Source organism: Platalea leucorodia (assembly GCF_965183815.1).
Source record: "Platalea leucorodia genome assembly, chromosome: 7".
Lineage (NCBI taxonomy): Eukaryota > Metazoa > Chordata > Aves > Pelecaniformes > Threskiornithidae > Platalea > Platalea leucorodia.
Genome location: NC_138829.1, coordinates 29,254,503 through 29,268,411, shown reverse-complemented (window position 1 = coordinate 29,268,411; position 13,909 = coordinate 29,254,503). Strand labels below are relative to the sequence as shown.

General features: G+C 38.3%; 1 protein-coding gene across 5 annotated transcripts in view; it reads right to left on the bottom strand.

Annotated features, from left to right (window-relative positions):
• The window catches only part of BAZ1A (bromodomain adjacent to zinc finger domain 1A), a 65,286-nt gene that overhangs the window by 47,674 nt on the left and 3,703 nt on the right, over nucleotides 1-13,909 (bottom strand). For all 5 annotated transcript variants that reach the window (XM_082318494.1, XM_082318496.1, XM_082318497.1 and 2 more), the window contains exon 3: nucleotides 9,004-9,282. In XM_082318494.1, coding sequence (XP_082174620.1) covers nucleotides 9,004-9,282 — 279 coding nt within the window. The remainder of the gene's footprint in view (nucleotides 1-9,003; nucleotides 9,283-13,909) is intronic.

The window sequence follows — 13,909 nt, the reverse complement described above, 5'->3', positions numbered from 1 at the left end:
TCTGAAAAGGAGATCTTATGATCTTTACAGAGCTTATGTTCAAGTCAAACCACACTCACTCACTACTTCCCATAAAATAAGAACTGGGGGCACCTCAATCTAAAAAGACGGCAGCATTAAAGTAGATAAATAAATACGTACCCTAATATCCCCCTCAGTCAGAAAGCACTTTCCTCAAATAGCAGTAAGTATTGTGAGAAGGCTTACAGCCACACTAAGTAAATCCCAAAGGTATTCAGAAAAGAATCAGAAAAATTGAGAATAGCGCCATCATGAACTTTCACCCAATAGTCCCAGCAACTCTAGCTCAGACACTGACAGCCAAAAGCTAGAAGAGTAAACCTGCAAAAGGATTGCCCTACACTCAAACAGTTCTGCATAGCTCTTTCTGCGCTACAGGCTGCTATCAACAACAGGGTACAGGTCCTCTGACCTGTCCCAAGCACGGCCTTTATGCTCACAGCTTTATTTTTTGCTACACTCAGAAACCAAGCTCTTTCAGGTCTCTTATGTTACGGGAAAGGTTCCAAGAAGTGTTTGGCCTCTATGATTAAACATGGGGTTTTTTTGAAGAAAGAGAACAACACAGGAGCCCAAAAGTTTTAAACACAAAGCCAGAGAAGATATCACCAATGTAATTTTTTTTTTTTTTTTTTTTTTTTTTTAAGATACCAATGCACATCTCCTTCCCTCTCAAATGAAAAAACCTGTGACCTTCCACGGATTTCCATGAATTCTGGGTAGGGCTGGTCAGCTGCACAGGTGAAAGAACATAACTGACTCCAGCAGTCTAAGGGCAAGAGACACTGACTGGAGACTGGCGCAGGACATCGTTTCTCCAGAAACCCAATTCCATCAGACTCTTTAGAAGAACGATTCTGGGCTGTGCTTTGAAGAGCAGCTTAACACAACTGGCAGAAAACTTTAAGGTCAGACTGAACCTTGTCACTCCCAGAAGAACGGTAAGGAAGTGGCAGGCTGAAGGTGTACAAAAGCAAACAAAAGCCTCAGGCTGCTGCTCCACGAGATGCAGAGATGCCTTAACAGTTCAACACCGCCAAAGGGGGAAATCTTCCCTTGCCATTCCTCCTTCCAGCCACATACTTGGTGCGGTGCTTACTTTTTGTAGCTCTAGCACTTAGTATCATTTATTGCTTGCTAGTAAATTGAATCCAATTACCTGACCAAAAAAAACCAACCAACCAAACAAACAAAAAAAACTAAACCAAAAAACCCCAAACACCTAACCCAACGTGAAGAGCTCGGCGAGTTTGTGTCGTTATCAGCTACTTCAGGCAGCTCACTGAAGGATCTGATGAGAACTAGAGCATGTGCAAGAGGCAAATACTGGCCACAGACAAAAGCAGAGGAAGAAGTAGTAGTAAGACCTCCCTCATTTAGAGGCCCTGAGACACTGTAATTTCTTGAAGAGCTCAGTGATTTCAGTTTATCCTTCCTAACTGAAAAGTGACATCTAGGCAAGCAAACACTGGGATAGTAGGAAAATCTGTTCCAGGGAAACCACACGCCTGATAAGGTAGTTGGGCAAGACATGGTACGTGCTTCAAATTCACAAGTAGTCCAAGATGAGAGTGATTCAGGAACACCCAGAATAAAGGGTAAATATAACTTACTTGCCAAATTTCTCTTTCATTCAGCTCAGCAACTCAAAGACATGTACACAAGCTATCATGAGTTGCAGGACAAGCAGGTATCTCCATCTACCTCTGCTGAAGCAGCAGGACAACTTGAAGAAGCGAAAGAGAAGCTGCACTCCACTATGTAACGGGCCAAAACCAGCCATCACAGGATGTCAGGCAGAAACCTTGACCCTGCCATTATCTGCACTTTCACTTACTCAGAGAAGTTCTTCCCCAGTGCTAAGTAGGCCTGTACATCCAACCGAGGCTGGAGTTAAAAGCTGTGAGAGACCACTTCTCATTGCCTGTCAATTGAGCATTCTGCGCAACAGCTTTTGATCTGGCTCGCGCTAACTACTGTGATAGAAATAATAGCCTGGCACTCTGCTACGTCCTCATCTCAAGTCAAAAAACAAGATCCCTTGAAGACCCAGGGAGTCATAAATGTGCTTTCTCGTATGCTTTACAATAAGCAGACAAAAAACATCCCTTGGATGTAGAAGGCTGTTTCAAATGGGGCGATGGGGGAATATTGCAATACTTTGAGGCCAACTTTTAGCATAAAGAAAACCATGATCACTGAGTCAGAAGCAAAAGGAAATTCACTTCTTAAAACAGACAACCAAATGAAAGCAGTTTTTCAGATGCCAAAATTAAAAAAGCATACCTTTTCTAATAGTATGTAAAGTTAGTTGAATACAGAAAACCCCAAAAGAGTAATACAAGAAGCTATAGTAGCAAGTACCAAGAAGTACCAAAAAGGTATAGCCTCATTCTGTTTTGTCAGCTTTTAGTAAGTTTTTAAGAAGTAAATGTCAGATAAGTGCAGTAACTCATACCTTTGTCCTAACAGTTCTCATATACTTGAAAGTAGTTACAGAGATAAAAGCGAGACAAGATCTGAAGGAATAAGCGACATCTTTTACTAAGCTAACTGGTACAGTTTAATGCACACACAAAACAAAAGCACACAACAAGGAGACAAGTTTTATGCACATAATGGCTTCCTGAAGTACAGTAAGAGCTGCTGATTTTGAGTTTTAGCATTCTTCATTTGTCTGTCAAGTTATAGCTAGGATTCTATGCTTCAAAGAAACCAGTAAGAATCATGTTTTTGCTTAGGACAAGAGAATCCCATATACATAGTAGCTGCATCGGTTGTCTCCTGTGGAATTAGGACAGCACTAACTAACAGTAACACTAGTATATGCATTGTTTTGACTGCCCAGCCTTCTGTTCCTAGTATTGTACTGATTAAAAAAAAAAAACAAAACCCAACAAAAATCATAAAACAAACCAAACCCCGTACCTTTAAATTTATAGTTATAAAAGTAGAGAGTGTGCACAGAAATGAGAGCTAACAGAGACTGGCAGTGCCCAAAAATAGTTCTAACGGCTGTTCAACAATCTATAAGAAAGGAGTTGCAGGTTCTCTCCCAGATGTCATCATCTCATAGCTTCTCTTAGTCAAATACAAATATATTTATTAGTCAACAAATACAAATATATCCTAAAGAACTTAAGGGCAGTGGAAAGTGAATTCCTTAAATGTGTTTTTTCCAGGCCAGGAGTTGACTGATCCTTAAACAGCAGTGCTGGAAGAATGCAAACTGTACTTGCTCTGTGAACAGGTAAGCTGCTCCCCAGCACTGTCAGCTATGCTGTTTCATGAGCACCACACTAACTTTGCTACTGGAATTCAAATTCACCGTTCAAAATAAAGTAGGAAACTTCCTTTGCATGCAAGAATTTATGCTTTATTTATGCCTTACCACTACAAAAACACACTGTAACTTTCTGATTCTGTAGACATTAGCTCCAGTGCCTCTGCATCTAGACAGCTTTGAAGCCTAGACATCAAGAGGGAAAATTTGTTGGTGGACTAGAAAATAATTTAAATTCACTGTAACTCATTAAAGTCTAAACATGGAAGACACTTTGCCTTTTACTACCTAGTGGTCTTATATTAACTTATCCTAATTTTCAGAAGACAACTATGTATACATAACCGAGTAATACATTGTTGCCAGTTTGAATGAAAAAGTTGGAAAATTAGCTATAATCTTATCTCTTACAAGGATTATCTTCTACCATCCCAACTCCATATCAGCTAGGCATAGTCATGTCCAGCAATATGCTTCCTGTGCCCCAGTTAAGACTTTAAGACTTACAGAGATGACAACAGTATGCAAATCTTTTAATTGGCCTAATGCAGTGGTTAATCCACTATGAACAGTCCTAAAGCACTGGGACACCAGCCAAACAATTGATGAGTTAAAAAAAGAAGTTTCACTTACAGACAAGGTTGCTCCATGATTATCTGCGTTTCCTACAGCTTGGCAATGGTCAACATCAGATCATTCAGAGCAGAGAAAGGATGTTAACCTCTACCTAACGGACGATCAGATGCAGCAATCTTCCTAACAGGGAACTTCATCTACTACTTCTGTAAATAGATTCGTTTTAAAAACACTACGTTTTCTTAAAGCATTCTGGTGTTGCCTGCTCACAGACATCAGGCGAGTATTCTTTTGCAGTGGTGTCATCTAGTGGTCAAACTCAATGAAAAAAAGACATTCCTTTTTTATAACTGCCATGTTCTGTATGATTTCTTCCTTCCTATACACTACCTTTAAGCAATCTATTTTAGTCTGCAGGTAGTTGACTTTTTAATTAAGTTCCGTACTAATTGTTGGACAACAACTGGTTGTCCTCCACCCTCCGTGGGGAAGGGAAGGCATCGTCACATAAGCTATTTTTAAGGGTGGGGGAGGGGGGAGCTGAAGAGCTAGTACAGTTGTCCAACCTAAAACCTCAGATCTCTTCACTGCTCAAGTCAGACTGCAAGCTTACAGATTAATTAACTAATTATCGCCCTGGTAACTTGTATACCCTAATAAAGACAGCCATTATTTCTTGTGATAGTGTCCAGTCTCAGAAAATTGATGAGAAATCACAACTGGTTGTTTCCACACGCTTTAAATCTAGTTTCTCCTCTGACAAATCAAAATAATAAAGAAAAGCACACTGCTGACCTCAAGGAGAAAGGAAGAGGTCCTACAGCTGAGTGAGTTACACAGTTGTAGGTTTCATTTGGTGTGGCTGAGGCATTCACTGAGGTTATTTCAGGTAGGCCTTCCACACCACATAGTTCCAACTTCCAGGTAACTGGCTTCAGATGCCAAGATACTGAAAATCAATTTCACAAGTTTTAGGTACCAATAATGCAACATGGTACTACGACAGCAACAAATGGACAGATTACTGCAAGAGATGCCATTCCTTGTGGAAAAACAAAAGGCCAACTAGTGTCATATGGGTCTTAAACCTTCAGTTCTCAAAGGCAAATATAGGAAGCAATTACAGTGATGGGGTCAACATTTTTCCTCTGCTTCAATAAAGTGTGAGCTAAAACATTAGTGCTTTTTTTACATCTTAACTGACCATGGTTAACATGAAATATTGCTCTAATTTCCCTCCCCCCAACAAAATCTTGAATAATTTCCATGCCTGTTTCAATAAATTACTTTCCATAAACAGCAATTTGACATTCTAAATAACAGTACTTAGTGTTAGCTGTTTTCAATTCCTTGGCAGCTCAGACAAACTTAAACTTAATTTGAGATTAAGTTTTTTGTCTATATTATATGATGTTTCTGACTGACGTTTCAAATAATAATTTTGTCTTTTATGAAGGCAGTACTAGGAACACGTTGTTACACAACTCCTACGGTTCTTTAACCGGGAACCCAGTCACCTCATGTTTTAAAGCATAGCACAGCTGCCACTTTGGAGAAAAGTCAGCCCCAGTTTAGCCAGAAAAGCTGGACACATACAAACCGAAAAAGCTGGCTGTTTTTAATCAATACATCATCTGAAGGAGTTAAAGAACAAGCAGAATCATCTCCTTGTTGCTTCTACTAGATTACCAAATTGCACGCGTCATTTTCAGAGACTGCCTGAACAAGCCACATCACAGGACCGGGGGGCTTTCTCTGCAATTTCTTTCTGGTTGATAAGGGCTGTTAAAACACCAGACACACCAAAACAACAGGAAGACAGAATATCTCCCAAACTCTCCAAGTTCCTCCTACCAGACCTCAGCAACAAGGCGGAAGCAGCCAATTCAAAACTGAGCAGCACAACAAAAGGCTAGAAACCAGAACAGCCTGGTAAGGACATAAGATCAGAAAAAGCAATGGGGCATCAGATTCTGCAACAACCAGAACACACAGGCTGGATATAAGGATCATCAGTCTCAAAAAAAAAAAAAACCACACAAAAAAACAAACCAAAAAAAAAAACAAACAAAAAAACCCCAAAAATCTTCTGCCTAGCCTCCGCACAAAGCACTTGTCCTCTTACTATTTCCAGATCACCTGTCCATTGCTTACAGTACTATAAACTACTTAATATGCTCAAGATAAAAATATTTGCATTAAGCCAAAATGCTAACCCTTCTAGTGTTTGGGTTCCCTCCCATTTACTTTCTTCAAAATCTAGAAAGCTGCATCAAAGCAATCTATCCTACAAGAACATTACATGTGCAAAGTTAGGAGCTATAAAATATCAATACTTAAATTGCTTGAGCAACCCCTGGTTACACATGCGCTATGTTGTAGGCTTCACATTAAATGATGCATGGAGCTCAGGTAACAAATGATCCTGCTGACACTACAAAAAACGTCATACATAATTGCAACGGAAGAGTTTACAACACCACAACACAACTGGGTTTTCACAATCTGCCAAATTCTGGTGGTCTCACAGGATGCTATTACACTATAGATGGACTCTGACCATTTTTGCTAGAAAAGATCACAAAGACGTAGCTGCACAGGACAAACACACGCAAACTGCTCTGTTGAACAGCCCTGTTACTTGTAAATAACGTGAGCTGGTATACTTAATTCCCAATGTAGTACTTCAGAATATAGGTCAAAGTCAACTGTTAATTGGGCAGAAGAATAACTATACCTCACCTCCTCCCACTTTGTATTCTTTAATTACGTATCTCTAAGCATAAAAATCCCTCTGCATTACCATGTTATTTGCACTGTTTCCTGGATTTAGTATTAAAGGTCTGAACTAGCTCTCTGCTGTACATTTGTGTAGAATATCAGTGGCATGCAATCAGCTAAGGCGAATTTTTCATGCTTCATTTCACCAGACACAAATTTATACTTATGTAGTTTTAAAACATAAAATCTCTAGCAGGTTAATTTTCAATGGAAATAGATTTTATCTCAATCTTCAGTATTTTGAATGCTATCTAGTCCACCCGAAAGGCTTAAGAAATTTAGCTTATATCCTATTAATACATTGATCTGTGAAAGTGGAACATAAACACAAAATTGTTAGATATGTATCTCAACACAATTTTGAATAACCGAGAAGACTGAATTAAAGGCTGGTAAAAAAAAAATGATAGTGCTATCTTTATGAGATAGAACCATATCACAACTTTATCTGAACAGAATTCAGCTTACATGGTAAGTAGAAACAATTTTGTTAGGGCAAACTTAAAAACTGATTTATGATGGTCTAAGAAGAAATGTGAAAATGATTCTGAATGTCAAAAGATAAAGAAACAAGACAGACTTGTATATATTGCATATAAGCCTACTTTTCATTTAAGCTTTGAAAAGCTAAGACGCACATGCATAAATATTTTAGTGAAGAGTTTACAAAAGTAAGAGGAAGACAGGAGGGTTGTTCTTGGGGAAAAAAGTTTGTTCTTCTAAAGCATTCCTTTTGCTATTAATTTGGAAATTGACAGCATCGTCAAAGATTGAAAACAAAGGCATTTCATTGAGCAAATGAAAACCAACAGCGGAACTACACTGACAGTTCATAATATTCAGGTTTCTAGTTAAAAAAAAAGAAGAAAAAACCTTATTCTCCAAGCAAAATGACTGTAATACTAGTGGTAATCTGGGTCTAGTCATTAGACAAATATAAAGAAGAGAAAGAAAAACAAACTTTGGATATAGGTTTTCTGTACAGAAAGCAGCAATGCTACTGAAGTTCTTGTCCAGGCTTTTCAGACCGAGACTTCACTGGTTCAAAGGAATAGAGCAGGGAAGAGATGGAAAGCTTTGCTATTAAACACTGACCTTATGTACACACCCATACAAATTTCCTTACAACTGATCTCCTGCAGCACATGAACAGATTTTTCTTCCTGGTGTAGTACAAAGTTTGCCTTAAATAAGATCTGGATCAGTCACTAAAAAGCTCATAGAGAATAATTATGTTCTCCAATGACCATTTTGAACCAGCCCGTTCCTACCACCCAGTATATGTCAGATTACGTGCTGAGACGTCAGGCTACCCACAAAAGCCAATAGGTTGTGCCTTGTCTACTCTGCAGTGTAAGCTGGCACCTTCCTCCTGAAAAAAGCAGAACAAAACAACCCCACAAACAAACAGCAAAAAAACCCAGCAACAGCTGAACCCATAAAGGGTTTCCAAGCTGAGCATGCTTTAAGTCTTTCTCATTTTGAACCTCAGTTAGGTGAAACTGCAAACTCATTTAGACAGAACTTGGACCTTTTCTAGTCCTCTCCCAGAAGCTTCTTTAAAGACTCAAGCTAGCTACATGTTGTAAAACAACTGATTTATACTACAGGGCATATGTACCAATTATATGAGAAAGAAAGCATCTGAAGCTCAAAATTATTCCAAGTTTTTAATCAGTCTAAGACAACAATAAAAACGCTTGCAATATATACATCAGTAAAAGAGTAAACGTAACACTGAGTGGGGAAAAAACCCATTGCACTAAATCCCAGATAACCACCTATTACAAACATTTTATGATTAATTCCCAACTTCTCTGAGAACGCAATCGCAATTTTCGCCACTAACTAAAAAGCAAAAATCCAACTTTCATCAATTGTTTAAGCTTTCAATAGTTCTGCCATTCTGAGTACACAAAACATCACATGATTAATTATGTTCTGGATGATTTCATCCAAACTTTCATGATTTTTAAGTCATAGCTTCCCCTAGTTTCTCATTAAATCTCATTCTACAAAAAACCCACCTTTCTCACACCAGGGGACTGACAGTCCTTTGCAAATCCACCACGGGGACCAAACAACTGCAGTGTCAAGACCTGAGAGAGCTGTCCTGCCTCCTTCTAAGCTAAGGAAAGAGATACCAAGCCCAGCAATACAATCGTACTCTTAATTAAAGTAGGAAGGAGCTGTGACAGTATCACTAGCTTAAACAATCACACCTCACTTCAGGTGTGCTCGATGGAGTTTATTATCCTTATTTTTGGCTTTAAAAAAAGCGCACACAAAAACCACCCATACCAAACAAAAAGAAACGCGTACTTATTTTTAAATATACTTACCTTGCACCATTGTTTCTAACTACTTCCACTGTTTCACCAACAAAATACCGATCCTTGACATAAGCAAAGATTTCATCGCAGATCTCATGAAGTCGGGAGCGATGGGTAAGGGTGGCCAAGTAGAGAACTGGAATGATGAGTGCCTCTGGAAAACTTTGAAGATTATGTCTGGCTTTCTTCTCCGATTCCAGTGCTTCCTGATATGTGAGTCCTGGTTTACCTGTGACAGCACAGCTCCACACAAGGCTGTTGCACAGAATGGTGCGTTCAAAAAAATCACTGAAAAGACAGAGGGTGGGGGAGAGAGAAAGAAAACGGTTAAGTTCTGACTAACATTTTCAACTGGCTCACTATTAATACAACAGCTAATTTCTTTTACAAGCCTGAAATGCAAAGGCAGCTCTACTCCTGGTACAGGTTGTAGATAATCAAGGGTTATTTACCACTTTTTAGCCATGGCATGGTAAATTGCTATTGTGAAATCAAAGTCTCCTCTCACTACAGACTACAGTAACACCATCAAGACCTAGAAGTGCTGCAAACAAATATTCAGGTATAAGAAGTCCTATGCATAAAAATAATCACACTGAGTTTAATAGGTGTCATATCCTCCTCACATCCCCCACATTTCCACACATATTTGCAAGAGGAGGGTCTAAAACTGTACAAACATAAAATAACCTTAAGATCACAGAAACATGTTGAAACTTGAATAAGTTTCAGATTTTGAGTGCCCTAGCTCACAAATGAAAAGATGGGAGAGGTAAAAAATTAATGTCAAGTAGTTCTCTAAATAGTTTTTATTCCTTCACTGTTTGCATTGCTCTTAGAAAAAGCATTGAACTATTTTTTCCTACAGATTCTTCTCCTCCCTTGTTCCATTAACAAATGCTGATTCTCCTCCTTCCCTGTATTTCCAATTAATGCTAAAATTACATTGCTGTTGTTATTGCTTGCTTACTAGTTATTATATCAGAATCAAGAAAGAAGAGCTTTCATTAGTCAGTATATGTCAATTTTTGACAGGTATCAGAAAAACAGCAGTTTGTTAAAACACTTTCTAGATGAAGTAGATGATGTAGCTATTCATAAAACCATGTTAAAACATACCATATATTATGGATTAGTGATTGGACAGCAGAGCAATCTTTCAACATGCCCCAGTTCAGACAATGATTTTTATTTGCCTTCCTCTAAATATCTTAACAGACTAGTATTGATAAGTATGCAACACACAACATGACAAACTGAATTTTGTTTTGCCTTGTATCAGTTCAACGTAGCTATTTCAAGGCAGACTCACGGTACTTTCAGAACACTGCATGCTACACAAGATACCTATACTGAAGTTTCATTCCTTAAAAAAAAAAAAAATAAAAATTATGCTGCGCAGTGTTCCCATTGTTAAAAGGGGAGAACTGTTCAAATAATTTCTAGCAATGGGGTTAGAGAATTGGACAGTTCACACTTTGACTTTTTTCTTGCGTGCTCCCTGCAAACTCAAGCTGGCAAACATGCATCAGTTAGACTGATGCAGATGACGATGCTCACTGCAGATGGACAGATGAACCATAACATTTTGTAAATGAAAATGGAAATTCCAGATTGAGGACAATGGAGGGCCCTGGCTTAGATAATCCTTTCTGTATGAGCACAGGATTCCTCTGAGCGAGAGAAAGATGCTTTAGGAAGAACATCAGCTGCGAGAAGGGGAAAAGGACAGAAAAGGAAGAGATACATTATCTGAATAATATTTAATGGCTACAAAATTTCAGATTTTTATATCACCTCCATCTACTTAATATATTTGACGGTACATGGGTCTAACACTAGTAAGTAATAAGGAGTAATTTGGGTTTGCTTACTCTAAAACAAGAAAAGGAGAAGAACAAAGGAAAGAGAATGGAAGAAATTATTCTTTGATATATGAAGAATGGATGGCTGTCAGTCATTCTCTGTGCAAAGGACAGAATATTCTTTTTTTGCTGTCAACCATGGTGAATCAGTATCTTTAAGGCATAGAATAGTTACTTAAACATTTTAAAGAACAGGTTAGACTTTTTTTTTTTTTAAGGTGATGGAATAGATAAAACATGATCTCTTCAGGTCTCTTTCTGCCCTACATTTCAATACTTGTGTATTAGATTCACAATAATTTTTAGTACTCTTACTGACTTCAATGGATAAAGAAACATTTACTCAAATCTTCATGCAGCTGTGTGTATCTACACATATTTTTGTGTCTCACTCACCAAAGAAGTTCTTGATAATTATCTTTAGCCAGGAAAGAGAAAACTACCCTAAGAGTTACTAAAAAATGTACCAGAATTTTCAAAAATTAGGAAAGTAAAAGGGAAGGGGGAGAGAAAGAGAGCAGAGATGGAGGGAGAGACTGAGGGTGACGCTGACAATGTCCCTTTAAGAGCTGCTGTTATTCTTTGTGAGGGGACACCGGGCAGTCGTGCTATTTAAAGCAACAGCATTGAACTTAACGGGGGGGGGGGGGGGGAACGACTAAAAAAAAAACCCAACCAACAACTCCCTCTCTAAATATTTTTAATCCATGATTATTACAAGTGCAAAATGCTAAGATTACTTTAACTGAAACATATTTGAGGAAAACATTTTTCCATTTGCATACAAGAGTAGTTTGTGTATCTAGTTTCATTCTCCCTCATTTCCTCTTTTGTTTTGTGTGGATTTTTCCCCCATGAACTTACGGGGAAGAAAAAAAAATTATGTGAAAAAAAATTACAGTCAGATTTTAAAGCATTGTTTGTCTTTAGCTAGTCATTACCTATAGCACATCAAAACCATCTGTGGCTTAGTCTGTTAACACAGTTTTATTGCAATGTTTTAATGATCTCACTTTAACTCGGTTTGAGAGAGAGGAGAAAACAAAACCCCAACAGTATAGCAGTAGATGTTATTTGTAGTACTCTTTCTGTCCCTGTCTCTCTCTCTCTGGTGCACGGCAGTTATCACAAAAAGACTTACAAAGAGCAGACACAACAGCTACCGGACCACGAGAATGGTAGCAGCAGCAGTGATACCCTTTCTCTTTAAGTAAAGGGTAATAATGCACTTGATCATATTCTACATTCGACTTAAATTCACAACAGCGAGTGCATCTGCTGCTATGTCACATCTGAAGCCTTATCTACATCTTCATCTAGGGTATTACCGTCTTTGGGGCTTCCTCAGTGGTTCAAGATCTCTGTAACTCTTGACAAGATGGAGAAGGAAGTTCATACAAAGCCTGTCCACAAAGCTCACTTGCATGGTCCCATCTGCCTGCAAAGTCAGACGGGACTGCAGCACCCTGGTGAAGGTGTCCACGTCAGCTCAGCTATTCGAGGAGCAGGGACTAAAAGCTCAGTTGTCTTTGTAGTAGTAATTAATGCTGACTTCTCAGCTGGATGTCTTTTTTCATTTACATTATACAGCTAGTTTTCCATGCAAGGCAAGGTAAACAGCAAAATTATCAGCAAATCATTGAGAAGTAGTTTAATACTGCTACTTGGTAGGTATTTGATAGGAGGCAGTTCATTAACAGAAGCTAGAAATAAATTACTTGCAATCTCGGTGCTGACTGCACTTGCAATGGATATAAAAATCCAGCCTAGAAATGACAGATGCCTTTTGTTTGAACTAACCAAGTATTCCCATTGAGTCCAAGATCTACTGTATTTTCAGTGTGTTTCAAGAACCTGCTTGTTTCAAACCATTTACTTTCTTTCATTTTCTTAGCATGTATTAAAAACAAGTTGGAGGAGCAGGTGTTCTTTTTTTAAACATAAGAATTATGTATCGGAGAATGTAAAATATAAGAAAGTCATGTTAAATAAGTGACATTTAAGAGCGAGGAAAAAAAAATAAATCTACGGAGTGGCTAATTTGTAATAGTTGTTATTTTTAATCCCAAAGCCCCTATGAGCCTCTAATATATAATCTATTTAGTCTATGGTAGGAGGGTAATCACAGAAGACCAACTCTGCCATTCTGGATCACAAAAGCGTTCTTTTGCTCTGCCTTGTCTGCGTAAGTGGTCAATAATACATATTAAAAAATAATGCACAAAAGAAACACACAAAAAAAAAACCCGAGAGACATTTATTCCTTAATATTTACAGGTTAATTACGCATTAAGGAATATATTTCAAGTTACGAGTTTCTCTTCAACAGACCAGAAAAATCCACCTAATTTAACTAAGGACACTTTAAAAAAGCCTTTTGAACAGATCTCTTTTTGACTGTAACCAAGAATTCCACGGGCCAATCTATAAGAAGTTTCAGCAAGTTTTGAAGATGCAAAACTGCTCTTTCCCCTCCGTGTTTTAGAAAGAGGAACATTCCTACCACTGTATCTATACTACTCACCATTTTCTCTTTCAGGTTGTCTTCACAAGCAAGACTTCCCATACTTTAATAGTAGCTTTCACCGCACATCTATATCAGCTATTAACTTTCACAGACAAGGTATCAAAGACTGGTGGTAACATCCCACTGGTTTAATGTGTTTCTCATGCATCCCCCTACTTGCTTTTCCAGCTACTACTATGGCTTCAGAGACTCTTTTGTTGGTCTGTCCCTCTAACCAGGATGACAACCAAGCCTGAAGACCATCAGTTCCACCAGTTCCTGTTACTCCTGATAAATACAATCAAACACTGCCACCTCACTGCACCCCCTTTTAAAGGATTACAAAATTATGCGATGGTATTTCACATGAAAAAGGAAATACATTCTTAACGGGAAAGTCATTTCACAAAATACCAGTCTTGCCAAATTCTCCTTGTAGTAGCATAATGATTTCTTATATAGAGAAGAGTAATACCAATGTATGATTTGTATTCATCTCTACTAAAGCTGCCATGGGCATGAAAGAAGCTTTTCAACACTAAGT